Raw genomic sequence first — 17,500 nt, 5'->3', positions numbered from 1 at the left:
AGTATATGAGAGTATGTGAGACAAAGTAGAGATAGAGAGATACAAGAGAGATAGAGAGGTACAATAGAGAAATAGATAGAGAGGTACAAGAGAGAGATTAGATAGAGAGATATAAGAGAGAGAGATAGAGGTGCAAGAGAGAGATAGATAGAGATACATGATATAAAGATACTAGAGAGATAGAGAGGTACAATAGAGAGATAGAGAGAGAGAGAGAGAGAGAGAGAGAGAGAGAGAGAGAAGAGAGAGAGAGAGAGAGAGAGAGAGAGGTACAGTACAAGAGAGAGAGAAAGAGATAGAGAGAGATAGAGGTACAAGAGAGAGAGAGAGATGGAGAGGTACATCAGACTCTGGCAATAGTTAACCTAATATTTAAAAAAAAAAAACAGTGGAAAAGGCAAAACTAAAAAGATCAAGAGCAAAACCAAGGCTTAAAAAAGATGACACTTGGTTTGATGCTGACTGTCAATCTGCAAGAAAAGAGCTTCGCAAATTATCCAACCAAAAACACAAAGATCCTAATAACACATCTATCCGATTACTCTATTGTGAGACATTAAGAAAATATAAATGTGTACTAAGAACTAAGAAAGCCAATTCACCCATAAGCAACTTACACTGATTGAGGAGTCCATAAGCACAAACAGTTTTTGGGACAACCTGGAATCGCTTTAAAAAATCAAACCATCAAGAATTGGTGATTCAAGATGGAGAAATTTGGACGAACCATTTCCAAACTCTTTTTAAGAAAGTGGAATCAGACCAAAGCAGGGACCAAGAAAATATAATAAACAAATTTACAGAGCTTAGAGTCCTCAGTCAAAGACTACCAAAATCCACTCGACTCCCTCATCACAGAGCAGGAGCTTCTAACCCAAATTAACAAACTGAAGCCTTAAAAAGCATATGGACTTGATTGTATTTTAAATGAGATGCTAAAATCCCTTGACAGTAAGTTCAGAATGGTCATGCTCAAACTACTCAATCTTGTCCTGAGTGTGGGTAACTTCCCAGATATCTGGAACTACGGACTAGTTCTTCAAGAGCGGAGATAAATTTGACCCCCTGCAACTACCGGGGCATATGTGTTAACAGCAACCTAGGAAAGTTAGTGTAGTGTTATTAAATTTACGGCTCCAAAAACTTCCTTATGAAACACAGTGTCCTGAGTAGAAGCCAGATCGGATTCCTACCTAATTATCGCACTTGTGACCACATATACTGTATACCCTGCACACCCTAATTGAAAAACATACTCAAAACCAAAACAAAATATTCTCATGCTTTGTCGACTTCAAAAAAGCATTCGACTCCATTTGGCATCATGGATTATTTTACAAATTAATTGAAAGCGGTGTGGGTGGAAAAAACATATGACATTGTTAAATCTATGTACTCAGGAGCTAAGTGTGGCATCAAAATAGGATCCAAAAGAACCCAACTCAATCCCCCAAGAACGTGGAGTGAGACAGGGCTGCTCATTAAGTCCAACTTTATTTAATACATTAATGAGTTAGCAAGCATACTTGAAAAGTCATCAGCTCCTGGACTCACTTGACAGTGAAGTCAAATTCCTGCTCTTTGCAGATTATCTTTTCATTCTTTCACCAACAGAGAAAGGACTCCAGACTCAACTAGACCATCTTCAAAAGTTTTGCCAGACCTGGGCCCTGGCTGTTAACACAAATAAAACAAAAATATTAATCTTCCAAAAAAGATCCGGATACCAGGGAAGTCTACCCATATTTAGATTAGGACCTAATGAAGTCGAACATGCACCCGTTTACACCTACCTTGGCCTTAGAATAAATAATAAAGGATCATTCAACATGGCAGTGAATGAATTAAGAGACAAGGCACACAGGGCTCTTCTGGCCATGAGAAGACAAATCCCTTTCGAAATTCCCAATCCAAATCTGGCTAGAACTGTTCTCATCAGTAATAGAACCAATTGCCCTTTATGTCAGTAAAGTGTGGGGCCCTCTTGGAAATCAGGACCTAGATAAATGGGAAAAAAAACACCCAATAGAGACCCTGCATACAGCATTTTGTAAAGCCATTCTAAAAGTCCACCGGCACACAACTGATAACGCATGTAGGGCAGAACTAGGCCAATACCCTCTCCTGATCAAAATTCAGAAAAGGGCAAACAAGTTCTTCAAACATGTAAGTCTGAGCGACCCAAACTCATTCCATTATAAATCCCTGAAACACCAAGAGTTGAGCAAAGGTAACTCCCGATCATCCACACAAATGTTTGGATTAATCAACCCCCCCAAAACCTAAAAGACATTTTATGACGAATATTGGCAATCCAAAACACAATCCCAAAGCAAAATGCATTTATTTGACCCTAAACAGGAAATATGCACTTGCACATTACCTAACAAAAATAAAAGAAACAAATTTGAGAAGCACATTAACGAAATACAGACTCAGTGAACACCGTTTAGCCATAGAAACAGGAAGACACAAAAAGACATGGCTTCCAAAAGGCGAGCGTCTATGCCAGCAGTGCGGAGATGATGTTGAAACTGAATTACCAAAATTGGCCAAAATTTGAATCAATTCGCAATAAATACTTCCCAAAAATGAAAGAAAAAATCCCTGATTTCTATGACCTACCAAACCTGAATAAAATACTATACTTATTGGGAGAAGACACAGACAGCTGTATTACTGCTGCCCAATATGTCCTTGCCTGTCACCAGCTGAGAGACACTGAGTGATTTCTGTATGCATGTACATGTGACACACACACACCACACACACACACACACACACACACACACACACACACCTATCTCACAGTCACAGCCACAGCCACATACAGTAATTTAACACAGTCCCCTCATGTTGTACCATACTTGAAGTTTCTACGCAGTCCACTTTATATATGTGCCCTGATGTATTGTATGTCTGTAAGTTTGTTGCCTGTGTTGAGTCACTCAGAACTCGAACTTGAACTCAATATTTTGTACTCAGACTCAGACAAAAAAAAAAAAAAAAAATTCTTTACACTTTGTCCATGTACCCCTATGCCTTGTATATACCTGTATAGTTGCTTAGATCCTGATACTGTACATATGATACTGTACAATTGTTACATACTGTACGTATGTAACAATTGCTTTGGCAATACAAATGTCATATTTGTCATGCCAATAAAGCATCATTTGAATTGAATTTGATAGAGATAGAGAGGTACAAGAGAGAGAGAGAGAGAGAGAGAGAGAGAGACTAAAGTGCCATTGTAAAAGAAAACCAAAATAGGTGCCTACAAGAAAGTGCCTGATGAGAACGAGAACCTCTTAAAAATCCTGCAGTTTATTACACTCCTCAATATCTTCTCTGTTTCTTTAAAGTATTCAGAAGTTGTTTTCATTAAAGACCGTAAAATGGCATAATGTTACTCATTTCGGAAATGAGATCTTTCAGACTCTGCCCTTTAAGGCCAGCTAACTTGAATTTCCCCTGGGGATCAATAAAGTATCTACTGTATCTATCTATCTATCTAGCTATAGGCTAAGTGGTCTAACCCACATCCAGTAAATTATGCTAAGCTAGGCTAACAATGTCAGACTGAGTTATTGCACGCACGGAGAAGAGAAGGGTATGTATCCTCTAACTGGGGTAGACGGCAAATGAGCTTATTTCTCAAAAAGTTGCCGTGTTCCTTTAAACAACTCCACCAGGTGTTGCAGATGCATTTGATTACCCGATTAACATGCTTAGTTCCAACCCTGCCCGTGCACTGACTTAGGGATGAGGGCACGGGGGAGTCGTAGCAATATTCATTGTGCTCTCTAGAGACCTCGGGGGCGGGGGGGGGGGGGGGGGGGAGAGAGAGAGAAAGAAAGAAGAGAGAGATAGAGAGAGAGACCTTGGTACTCAAACCTTCTCTCGGCTGAGTGTGTATTATGGTATATCTCTGCCAGGCTTGCTTTCTCCTTCTACAGCTCTGTCTTCTCCCTCCTCTTACTCCTTCTGTCCTCTTAATAGCTTATTTATTTTACTGGCTCAGATGATGCAGTTCTTAAACAGCAGTCACTGGCTAATTTCCTGTCCTTGGTCGACACAGTAAAACTGGACATTTACTGAATATTAAACATGAAATATGGACCCTTTCAAGAGAGTTCCATTATCAGCATCATAGTTGGCCCCACAAGACTTCCTTTTTAACATTCCATATGTTATCTTAATGCAGAGGAAGTAGATTGGGGCCCAAATAGAATGTTCAAGCATTGTTTTTGTTTTTATTGATGAAAGGGTCTATATGCTGTTAAGTGTCACACTTGCCCCCTCGCTCTGGTTTGTACTCTTCCTGTGTTAGCCATCGGCCCTTTTCTTTTCTTGCCCTATGTCCTGTCTCGGTCCTTGTTATCTTGTCTCCTTCTTCTCCTCGGTATGGAACATGCCATCAGTTTACATTGATCATTGATTTTAGAGTCTGTTTTCTCAGACCTGGCCCTATTTACGATTTATGTCATTGTCTCAAGATAGCTGAACTTCTGGTTTCCTGAGATAACAACATGACTAATTTGAGATCTCAAAGAGTTGAGATAAATGTAAACTCATGGCATCTTAGGGTGTCCATTATCTGCTCTCCACTCAACCTACAGTATTCTCTACTCTCTGCGTCTATTCATCCTGTTTTGTCCACTCAACTTCTGTACTCTTTCTTCTCCTTTTGTCTCCTCTTCTCTTCTCCTGTTCCCCTGTTCCTCACCTCCTCACCTCATCATCTCTCCTCACCTCCTCTCCTCTTACTGTATGTACTCTCTCCTCCTCTCTTCCACCTCCTCTCCTCTCCTTCTCTCCTCTTATCTACTCTCTCCTCCTCACCTCCACCTCCTCTCCTGTCCTCATCTCTCCTCCTCACCTCCTTCTCCTCTCCTCCTCCTCTCCTGTACTCTCTCCTCTTCACCTCCTCTCCTTTTATGTACTCTCTCCTCTTCCTCTCCTCTACTATACTCTCTCCTCCTCACCTCCACCTCCTCTCCTCACCTCCTCTCCTCTCCTCTCCTGTAGTCTCTCCTCCTCACCTCCTCTCCACAACTCTTCTCCTCTCCTCATCTCTCCTCCTCACATCCTCTCCTCTTATCTACTGTCTCCTCCTCACCTCCACCTCCTCTCCTCACCTCCTCTCCTCTCCTCTCCTGTAGTCTCTCCTCCTCACCTCCTCTCCACAACTCTTCTCCTCTCCTCATCTCTCCTCCTCACATCCTCTCCTCTTATCTACTGTCTCCTCCTCACCTCCTCTCCTCACCTCCTTTTCTCTCCTGTACTCTCTCCTCCTCACCTCCTCTTCTCCGCTGTACTCTCTCCTCCTCACCTCCTCTCCTCACCTCCTCTCCTCATCTCCTCTCCTCATCTCCTCTTCTCTGCTGTACTCTGTCCTCCTCACCTCCTCTCCTCACCTCCTCTCCTCACCTCCTCTCCTCTACTCCTCTCCTCTGCTGTACTCTCTCCTCCTAACCTTCTCTCCTCTCCTCACCTCCTCTCCTCTGCTGTACTCTCTCCTCCTCACCTCCTCTCCTCACCTCCTCTCCTCTCCTCCTCACCTCCTCTCCTAGCCTCGCACCTCCTCTCCTCTCCTCACCTCCTCTCCTCTGCTGTACTCTCTCCTCACCTCCTCTCCTCTCCTCACCTCCTTTTCTCTGCTGTACTCTCTCCTCCTCACCTTCTTTCCTCTAATCCTCTCCTCTGCTGTACTCTCTCCTCCTCACCTCCTCTCCTCTCCTCCTCACCTCCTCTCCTAGCCTCGCACCTCCTCTCCTCTCCTCCCCTCCTCTTCTCTGCTGTACTCTCTCCTCCTCACCTCCTCTCCTCACCTTTCCTCACCTCCTCTCCTCACCTCCTCTCCTCTACTGTACTCTCTCCTCCTCACCTCGTCTCCTCTCCTCCTCACCTCCTCTCCTAGCCTTGCACCTCCTCTCCTCTCCTCTCCTCACCTCTTCTCTGCTCTACTCTCTCCTCCTCACCTCCTCTCCTCTCCTCCTCTCCTCTACTGTACTCTCTCCTCCTCACCAACTCTCCTCACCTCCTCTCCTCCTCTCCTCCTCACCTCCTCTCCTAGCCTCGCACCTCCTCTCCTCTCCTCACCTCCTCTCCTCTACTGTACTCTCTCCTCCTCACCTCCTCTCCTCACCTCTCCTCACCTCCTCTCCTCTACTGTACTCTCTCCTCCTCACCTCCTCTCCTTACCTCTCCTCACCTCCTCTCCTCTACTGTACTCTCACCCTCACGTCCTCTACCCGTCCTGTCGCCCCATCATCAGGTGCAGCTGATAGTGGACGAGTACAAGGCGGCGAGGTTGGCCATTGGTCAGCACTGCGTGGCCATGAGTGAGCTGCTGCTGGTGCGTGTGGACGGCAGGACGGTGTACCGGGAGGCCGAGTTCGAGCAGGACCAACTGGCCCACCAGCAGAACCAGCTCGGACGCCTGCAGGCAGCGCACCAGCACATCGTGGCCATCATGGCCCGCGTCTATGAGACCTTCCGTATGGATGGACCCGAGGTCTGTGTGTGTGTGTGTGTGTGTGTGTGTGTGTGTGTGTGTGTGTGTGTGTGAGTGAGTGAGAGCGAGATAATAAGTGTACAGTTTTTACAGTAAATTCACACTTAAAAGTACATATACAAACATACATTTGTACTTGTGAATTCTGAATGTACCTGTGTGTGTGTGTGTGTGCGTGTGTGTGTGTGTGTGTGTGTGTGTGTGTGTGTGTGTGTGTGTGTGTACAGGTGCAGCAGCACTGGGTGACGTTCACAGAGCACATGGACAGCATGGTGGAGGAGGCTCTGCGCCTCAACATTAAGCGCTCGCTGCAGGAGCTCTCCAAAGCCATCAACGGAGACAGCAAGGCCTCCCCCAACCAACTGTTCAGGGTGCAGGTGGTGCTGAGACAGGGGGCTCCCGGCACCACAGAGCAGGTGTGACACACGCACACACACATACACACACACACTAGGGTGGTCCTTATATGGGGTAAAAAAAAAATAATTTGGAAATGTTTAACTCTCACCCCCTAAATGTGTTAGGATATCAATAAAAACACACTGTGCAAATTTTTGAATTGTTCCTACAATATCTAGAGGTTGCTCAAGGCCTTTGAATATTTCCGGAATCGCTAATTTTTGCAGAAATTGTGGCATTTAAGAACACACAAAAAATAAAATGCAATATTATGTTTAATAACACAGGTGGTAAACAACATACAACATCAAAATCATAGAAAGAAAGAAAGAAAGAAACAAACAAACAAAAATCACTTGTCATGCTTGTATGACGTAATGACAGAATGTTGAACTCAGAACGATAGTATAGTATCATCATAATGTACAGTTGTACACCTGAGATGTCCATTTTCACTCTGGGCCAGAAGAAAGTCTCTATCTTATGGATTCTTGAGATGAATGAGTGCATCCTGAAATGCAATATCAATAAGGTCTCCTAACTAATCTATGAAGGCCTCTACATTGGACTGCTGAGTTGGAAGTTCTCTTGGCATTTTTCTTGGCTTCTGCCATTTGTCCTGAAGTGTTTCCAGTTGTTTTATGGCTTGATGTTGGGGACGAACGGGAATCCTAGCCTTGTCCTAGAATACCAAGACTTCTTTGATCACAGCTGTTGCACTTTCATGAATAGTTTTTTTTCAATGTTTTAAGTGATACCCTTGGGTCTGGCCCTTGAGTCGTGGATCTGCTTGAGGTTTCATCCTATACTGTATGTATCTCCAATACTCATGGGCTCTCTTTAAATGTTTAAACACTCTGTAAAGCGACCACTGAGTAATGTTTTGCCGCTCTATAAGTGAAATTAAATTGAAATTGAAATTGATATTACAACACACATGAAACCTGCTTCTTGGAGGGTAACTTCCAGTTATTTCAGTCTCTTCTGATCCGAGTAACCATATAGCGGACTTGCTTCGTGTTGCTTCAGCCATTGTCTCAGTGTATATTGTCTACTGTGCTTCATTCACATTCAAGTGTTCTTGCTTTGAAAGACATATCACAACTAAAACAGGAGTTGCTATGAAAATTGCTCACAACAGCATATTATTGGGAAATACCGGAATCAGCAGATGAGATCAGCAAATCATCATTGTAAATTTGCATGGACAATATGGAATTCCCATTTTAAGATTCATTAGGTGATGTAGGTAAAACCACCACATGTGGTCACCAATAATCAATACACATTGTCATTGACTGCATGGTCAAATAAGTCCATTGCTGTCATAAGCATATATGATTAAACAAATATACATGCTAGCACAATGTACTGTATCACATAATACGCAAAAAATCCCAAATATATGCACATTGCACAGTATGTGTTACACACACACAACACACACACCGCCACATACACACATGCACACACACACACAAACACACACACCACACACACACACACACACACACACACACACACACACACACACACACACTAAGACACTGAGATGTGCACACACATACACACACACACTGAGAGACATTCACACACACACACACACACACACACACGCATACACACACAAACATACAGAAATGCAGAGTTATGGATTTATATGCATAGTTAACAAATGGAAACAAATAAACAAATGCAAGGCTGTACTTGAAAAGTAGGCAGAAAGTGCATACACAGATGCACTCATGCACACATAGACACACATACTGTAGACACACACCTAGTCCCCAAGCACAATTTGTTTTGACAAAAGAAACTGTGTGATATCACAATCTTGCATCTTGCAAGTGATGCACACCACCTGGATTTACACACACACACACACACACACACACAAGCACACACGCACACAAAAAGGACACAGCTCCTTTGTCTTCTGAAGGCGAGCTGTGTCAGCCAGGGGCAGCAGCCTTTTCCCCAGCAGCATTTCTAAAGGTCTGAGTCATATTCAGCCCCTTCCTCTGACAGGTCATGAGACCATACCGCTTACAGAGCCTCCCTGCACCATCCCCCTGCGCCTCCCATCGCTCTTATCTCCAAGCAGGGCACAGAGTGTAGGGCCACTTGCTTTACTGGAGACAGGAGCCATACATCAGGACTCACCAATGCTGCCCAGGCAGGCTGGCTGGACCTCTGCATATAGCAGCAGGCGTTTTAACGTCAAGCTCAATGATATAAGTACATCGCTGCTTGTTTTCTGAAGGTTTAATGTTCCCCCTCTAGAGCCCTGACATAAATGGCAGGAAAAAGCGCAAAGTCCGAAAGCTAAAGGCCCTTTCATACCAAGTCCGAATTTACAGACGAATATTCGCATGAAATCATGCAGGTAAATAAAAATGTGTTCTTATTAGTTTGTCCACACCAAATATGGAAATGTATCGCTTCCGATTTTGTCCTCGGTATGTAAAGACTAATAAGAACACATGTATTGAATATGTAGTGAATATTTCACTTCAAATTCGGACTTGGTGTGAAAGAGCCTTAATTAAAGCTAACTTAATGACAAGTCAAAAAATGCTTGTTAATTTAGATAGATAGATAGATGATAGATAGATACTTTATTGATCCCCAAGGGGATACCATTTAATACCATTACCAAGATCCTAAGCACAATCATTGGTTGGTCAACTCAACACTCTCATCTGCCACATGTTAGCTTTAGTTTTCGATAGTGAAAGAAGTGGAGAGTTTAGAGAAACTGAGAGAAATAAAGAATAAGAAAGAGAACGAAAACTGAGGAGGAACTGAGTCAGAGAGAGAGAGAGAGAGAGAGAGAGAGAGAGAGAGAGAGAGAGAGAGAGAGAGAGAGAGAGAGAGAGAGAGAGAGAGGGAGAGAGAGACAGAAAGAGAGAGTGCGTGCGTGCGTGCGTGCGTGCGTGCGTGCGTGCGTGTGTGTATATATGTGTGAGTGTGGTGTGTGTGTGTGTGTGTGGTGTGTGTGTGTGTGTGTGTGTGTGTGTGTGTGTGTGTGTGTGTTGAGAGTTGCTCAGTGTTTGACCTCAGTGTAGTGGTAGGACCTGAGAGAGTGTTGGCCCGGGGCTGGCCATAGCCACAGGTCACACGCACACACTGGCCTTAGGGCAGGACAAACAGTGTGGTCGCTTTGTGAGGACTTTTTGAGGTTGTATGTGTTTTTCTGACTGTGACTGTGTTTATACAATGTGGTACAGTATATCATTGAATATGTATTAGTGAAATATGACTTTGGGTTCAGCTGGTGGGTATGTGTTACTATGTGATTTGATTCTAAGCGTATATGTTTCTACTGTATGTTGTGTTCTACTATGGTACATTCTAGATGTTGCATATTTGTGTGAGAGTCCCTATGTCCCTGAGTGTAGCCTATGTAGGGGCCGCTTAGGAAATAATTAATACTTTGTCATACACACACACTATCATAATCTCACATACACACTATCATAATCTCACATACACACTATCATAATCACATATAGACACTATTATAACCTCACATATACACACTATCATAATCTCTCACACACACTATCATAATCTCACATACTGTACATCACTTACTCACACACAAATACTACTATACTCCGTTTACAGGTGTGTATGAGAAAGCATAGTAGTGTGTGTGTGAGAACGTAGTTTGTACATTTATGTATATTTATGCATGTAGGTATGTATTCTGTATTCTGTGAGAGAACAAATATAAATGTGTGTGTGTGTATGTTTGTATTTATGTGTGTGTGTGTGTGTGTGTGTGTGTATATGTTTGTGTTTATGTGTGTGGTGTGTGTGTGTGTTGTTTGTGTTTGTGTGTTTGTGTGTGTGTGTGTGTGGTGTGTGTGTGTGTGTGTGTGTGGTGTTGTATTTATGTGTGTGTGTATGTGTGTGTGTGTGTGTGTGGTGTGTGTGTGTTGTGTGTGTGTGTGTGTGTGTGTCCAGGTGGAGTTCTCCCCTACCCTGCAGAAGCTGGCTGAGCTGGTGAACAGCATCAGTCCTCAGCTCATCAGCACCATCTCAGTGTTCCAGCGGCTCCCAGACCTGCTCACCCGCCAGGCGCACCCAGAGGAAGCCTGTACACACCATCATCGGTACAGACACACACACACACACAAACACACATACACACACACACACATACACACACACACATACACACACACACACACACACACACACACACACTCACACACACACATACACATACACATACACACACACACACACACACACACACACACACACACACACACACACACACATACACACATACACACACACATAAATACAAACACACACACACACACACACACACACACACACACACACACACACACACACACACATATTTACTTGCACTCTTTCACTGACCATTAGTTGTTAGTTTGTTTCATTTCTTCCCCAACATCCTCCCTTTCCTCCTTTCCTGAGTCCGTAATCCATCTCTGAGGTGTTTGATAGGCAGCCGGTGGTGCAGCAGGCCCAAAGCATTGGACTTGACGCTTGAGAGAGATGGACACAGTCAGAGAGAAAGAGAAACAGAAAGAGAGCGAGCCTGACCGAGACAGATAGTCAGAGAGAGAGAGAGAGACAGAGAGTTAGTAAGTAGTGTGTAAAAGGTGTTGGCTAGAGGACTGACAGTTTGCCTGTCCTGAATCAGTGATGAGCGGTTGGAGGAGGCAGCTCAGGGCTATGCCTGCTGTTCTCCCAGAGCTCCACTCTATTCAGCTGCCTACAGCTTCATCCTCTGTCTGCCCTCTCCTTTTTGTGTGAGTGTGTGTGTGTGTGTGTGTGTGTGTCCTTGTGTTGTTTGTGAGTGTCTGCGTGCATACGGCTGTGTGTGTGTGTATGTGTGTGCACATTAGTGTGTGTGTGTGTGTGTGTGTGTGTGTGTGTGTGTGTGTGTGTGTGTTTGAGTGTATGTGTGTGTGCATTTGCATTCAGACTGCAGTGAATTTAGCATAAGAACATGGACATGTAACCTATTGCTACCTCTCTGCCGTCTGGACAAGGTCCTCTTATCTCTGACCTGCGGCTTACATCATTCTCCCTCTATCACTTTTTTCTTGTCTCTCTGTTTCTCCTCCTCTCTAACAACTCTCTTTCTCTCTATCTATCCCTCTCGCGGTCTCTTTCTCTTTCTTACTCACATCCTTCTTTTTCCTCTCCCCCTCCCCTCTCTCTCTCTCTCTCTCTCTCTCTCCTCTCTCTCTCTCTTCTCTGTGTCCCTCACTTCTGCCCTTCAGAGCAGGACGAGGAGGTGTGTAAGATCCAGGCGGCGATCGCTGCGGGGATGACGGCCAACGCCGCTCACCTGCAGGCCTACCTGAAGACGTGGGACAAGCACCGGGAGATCTGGGAGATCAACAAGGACCTCTTCATCCGCCGCTACCAGCGCCTCAACCCCCCCGTGTCCTCGTTTGATGCTGACATTGCCAGGTTCGACCCCCAGCCCCACTCCCCAAATCCCTTGACAGGCATATGCTTATGCACACAGACATACACACACACGCGCGCACACACACGCACGCACACACACACCAAATCCTCTGACAGACAAGGGACAAAATATACAAACACACACACACGCAGACACACAGACACACACACACATACACACACACACACACACACACACACTCAGAGGCAGCCACATATGGAGATGCGCCACAGGAGATGCGCCACAGAAAATGCTTCAGCAGCATTAAGAATCCTGCACATTGAAGGGTAGACACACAAATTCATGTATGCCTTCAGTGCACACACGGCAGCTGCACCTAACTATGTGCATCAGCAGTGCAAACACTCAGGTCAGCACACACACACACACACACACACACACACACACACACACACACACACACACACACACACACACACACGCGCACACACACACATGCTCACACACACACCCACACACACACACACACACACACACACACACACACACACACACACACGCTCACACACACACACACACACACACACACAAACACACACGTACACACACACACACACACACACACACACACACACACACACACACACACACAAAAGCAGAAACACACACACACACACACACACACACACACACACACACACACACACACACACACGCTGACATACACTCACACACGCACACACATACACACACACACACACACACACACACACACACACTCACAGACATTGGGCAGATACCTTTCACACACACTCACACTCTTGTATACTTGTGACACAGGCACACCACACAAACATTAATGCAACACACACACACACACACACACACACACACACACACACACACACACACACACACACACTCATAGGCAGTGGGCAGATACCTTTCACACACACCCACACTCTTGCACATTTGCCAGTGTGTGCTGATTTGGGACTGGTCTGGTCCCTAACTACATGCTCCTCCAGAGTGGTCCTGCTGGAGCTTGCAGTGTGCTATTAGGCCTCTCCGCCCGTCAGATCCAGGAGGAGGCTTGTGCTGAATGTGGCAGCCAGAAAGGATTGAGACCAGGGCGGATGTTCTCCAGCTTCAGCAAAAACGTTGCAAAAGTAGAAAGACCTCTCTGACCTCCTCTCAGACTATTCTGCTGAGATCCATTATAAAACAAGTAATCCCCCCCCCCCCCCCCCCCTCTCTCTCTCTCATTCTGTCAATCTGACCAGCGCTGACTGAGTGCTGGAAACTGCATAAAAAGCTCGCTACTTGTTTTAGAATAGGATGAGAAAGTTTTGCAAGTATTTACAGTGGCTGCTTCAGTGAGTTTGTGGTCACCGGGGATGCGAGTTCAGTTGCGATCTGTTGATTCTCCAGACATATGTAAGTGTACAGAGTTTAGGGGCCACTAGATCAGTCCTCCCTGCGCCAGCAGGAAAAGTGTGGACAGCGGGACTGAATGAACTGCACTTTCCACGCCCTCAATTTCCACGGCTGAAATGCCCTTGAGCAAGGCACCTAATCCCCAGTATGTTGCCAATCAGCTTGTAAAAACTAAGTGCAGCTAAGCCGTAGCTTAATGGACATCTTCTGTAAAAAGTCTAATGGTAACATTAATTGAGAACAACTGCTTCTTCGTAATGACAGTAACCTAGATTTAGGAGATCTTTTTAGGATCCCGATAAAGGATATTCTGTATATATATATATCCTATATACAGAATATGTACAGAAGGCTCTGTCCATATCCGTACGTAACATAAATCATAAATGAGCATTGTAGCTAAATTATTGGGGCAAGAGGATGACAACAGTGAGGTTATGGGTTTGATTCTGAAAGAGACCACATACCTTGTTACCTTGTTTGAGATCTCCTGTAAAAAGTGTCTCATGGTAAAATTAATTAAGTACAAATGCTTTTTCATCCATAATGATAACAGCATGTTTTAAGGTGATGTTTTTTGGACTCTTATTAAGCTAAGTTAAGCTATGCCTTCTAAAGAATTGCATTGAAATGTAAATCACTATAAATTGAAAACGCATTAGTGTTGGAAGTGTAGAGATTTGAGAGCCCAAGAGTAATTTACAACAACATAACCAAGTGTAGCATAACATCTCAGCGTACACACATTAAGTAAATAGCTTTCACTTCCCTGACAGTTCCCTCTTGAGATGGATCTGTGTGTGTGTCTGTTCGTGTCACATCCCTTGGAGGGTGGCCGTCCCTCTCTCAGAAGGTGTTGGCGAGTTTTTCTCTCCCGCACTTGAGACCTCGTGAATTATGACTCCCGTGACCGTTCCATTAACCTGACATTTTAGACGCCGTTACAGCGAGCCGCTGATCCATGACAAATCAGCTAATATATGTCAGCACTAATAACTAATGACAGCTGCTCAGCACGCCGGCCCCAGCACGTGGCAAAGGTTAGCCCACAGCCGTGTGAGATGGGCCACGTTTTAATGTATAGCCCAAATGGATTAATCAAAACAGCATATCAGCTCTCTTGCGGTGGCATTATTCATATTATGGTTGTTAATAAAAAGTCAGAACTAGAAATAAATTGATAAGAAATGTATTAGGGAGTATGTGATGGATTTCAAGTATCTGATGTAATGTGATATACAGAGAGTGATTGTGGGACTAAGTTAATGTTTACGCTTATTCATCTGATTAGTTGGTCTGTGAGATGTCCCCTGAGGCCACAAGTGTGATATTATGGTATGCATCAGATCCCTGTGTCAGCATCTGAAGTGAGTGCTATTGAGCGTGTGTATCGATGAGAGCCTGTGTAGACATGTAAATACATGAATCAGAAGGTGAAAAGGGTCAGAAGCACTACCTGTCACCACCTTATAGATCATGTCTGGACAAGCATACATGTAAATAATTGCTCTGTCAACAGTCCGGATGCTGCTGCTGCTGTTGCCACTGCTCTCTCTCTCTCTCTCTCTCTCTCTCTCTCTCTCTCTCTCTCTCTGTGTGTGTGTGTGTGTGTGTGTGTGTGTGAGTGTGTGAGAGAGAGAGCGTTCACGTGTTTGTGTGTGAGGGTATTCCTGTGTGTGTGTGTGTGTGTGTGTGTGTGTGTGTGTGTGTGTGTGAGAGAGAGCGTTCACGTGTGTGTGTGTGAGGGTATTCCTGTGTGTGTGTGTGTGTGTGTGTGTGTGTGTGTGTGTGTGTGTGTGTGTGTGTGTGTGTGTGAGTGTGAGGGTATTCCTGTGTGTGTGTGTGTGTGTGAGGGTATTCCTGTGTGTGTGTGTGTGTGTGTGTGTGTGTGTGTGTGTGTGTGTGTCAGAGCTTTGCACAGCATTACGCTGGACTGGTATTGACAGGTACGGTGCGGTGCGGGGCGTGTGCTGGCGGTGACCTTACACAGGAACCTAGCATGCATGCTCAGGCATAATCACTCCCAGTGGTGCCTGTGGGGGGAGATTAGTTGCTGTGGGCGCCTGCTCTCGTATGGGAAGATGCAGGCCTGCCCCTGATTACTAATCATATGCACAGGGGCTCTGTTTTTCTTTCTGCTCGGGACTGTGCATACCTGCACACATACTCACATGTGCATGGATCTGATGTCTCACATATGCACAGACACATGTACATACACACATTCATGCACACACACACACACACACACACACACACACACACACACACACACACACGTGCTTTGTCTTCATCTCTCAACTTGTACACACGTACACACAAATACACCTTTCACCTTTATTACACACACACACACACACAAACCCTGTCACTCTCTCTCTCTCTCTCATATAAACACTAACTCTCTCTTTCTCTCCTCCACACACACACACACACACACACACACACACACACACCCACACACACACACACACACACACACACACACACACACACACACACACAAACCCTGTCACTCTCTCTCTCTCATATAAACACTAACTCTCTCTTTCTCTCCTCCACGCACACACCACACACACACACACACACACACACACACACACACAAACACACACATACACACACACACACATACACACACACACACACACATACACACACACACACACACACACACACACACACACACACACACACACACAAACCCTGTCACTCTCTCTCTCTCTCATATAAACACTAACTCTCTCTTTCTCTCCTCCACGCACACACACACACACACACACACACAAACCCTGTCACTCTCTCTCTCTCATATAAACACTAACTCTCTCTTTCTCTCCTCCACACACACACACACACACACACACATACACACACACACACACACACACACACACACACACACACACACACACACACACACACAAACCCTGTCACTCTCTCTCTCTCTCATATAAACACTAACTCTCTCTTTCTCTCCTCCACGCACACACACACACACACACACACACACACACACACACACACACACACACACACACACACACACACACACACACAAACCTTGTCACTCTCTCTCTCTCATATAAACACTAACTCTCTCTTTCTCTCCTCCACACACACACACACACTCACACACACACACACCCCCCCCTTGGCAGGTACACGGAGGTGGCGAACAACGTGCAGAAGGAGGAGACGGTGCTGAGTGTGCAGTTTGTGCTGCTGGACTGCGCGCTGCTCAAGTTCTCTCTGGTGCAGCACTGCAACGAGTGGCAGGGCAAGTTCACCCAGCTGCTCAGCCTCATGGCCAGCACGCGCCTCCGGGAGCTGCACGCCTCCCTGCAGGACAACGCACGCAGGTGGGTCCAGCCCCGTCGTGCGTCACACGCCAGGGGACCGGTGACGAGACACACCGTGTGGTGTGTTCATGTAATTCAGCAATTACAGGTGAAATGATCACTGGCGACACAGTGGTGCAGTGTGTGTGTGTGTGTGTGTATCTCAAGATAGATTAAATGTAGATTAGATTAGATTAGATTTGATTAGATTAGATTCAACTTTATTGTCATCGTGCAGAGTACAACTACAAAGCCAACAAAATGCAGTTTGCGTCTAACCAGAAGTGCAAAAAAGCAGAAAAGTACAATGTAACATATATAGCTCATTGATACACCAGGTAGAAACAGTTCTTCCCATATTAAAGCGTTTGA

At 45.0% G+C, this 17,500-nt stretch overlaps 1 protein-coding gene across 1 annotated transcript in view; it reads left to right on the top strand.

Moving 5' to 3' along the window:
• The window catches only part of dnah2 (dynein, axonemal, heavy chain 2), a 225,651-nt gene that overhangs the window by 52,577 nt on the left and 155,574 nt on the right, over positions 1-17,500 (top strand). The window contains 6 exon segments of the mRNA XM_042069618.1: positions 6,281-6,520; positions 6,748-6,936; positions 10,892-11,005; positions 11,007-11,040; positions 12,196-12,388; positions 16,949-17,149. Coding sequence (XP_041925552.1) covers positions 6,281-6,520; positions 6,748-6,936; positions 10,892-11,005; positions 11,007-11,040; positions 12,196-12,388; positions 16,949-17,149 — 971 coding nt within the window.

The sequence above is a fragment of the Alosa sapidissima genome, chromosome 18, assembly GCF_018492685.1.
Source record: "Alosa sapidissima isolate fAloSap1 chromosome 18, fAloSap1.pri, whole genome shotgun sequence".
Lineage (NCBI taxonomy): Eukaryota > Metazoa > Chordata > Actinopteri > Clupeiformes > Clupeidae > Alosa > Alosa sapidissima.
The sequence above is the reverse complement of the archived record's forward strand: the minus strand, read 5'-3'. Positions and strand labels throughout refer to the sequence as shown.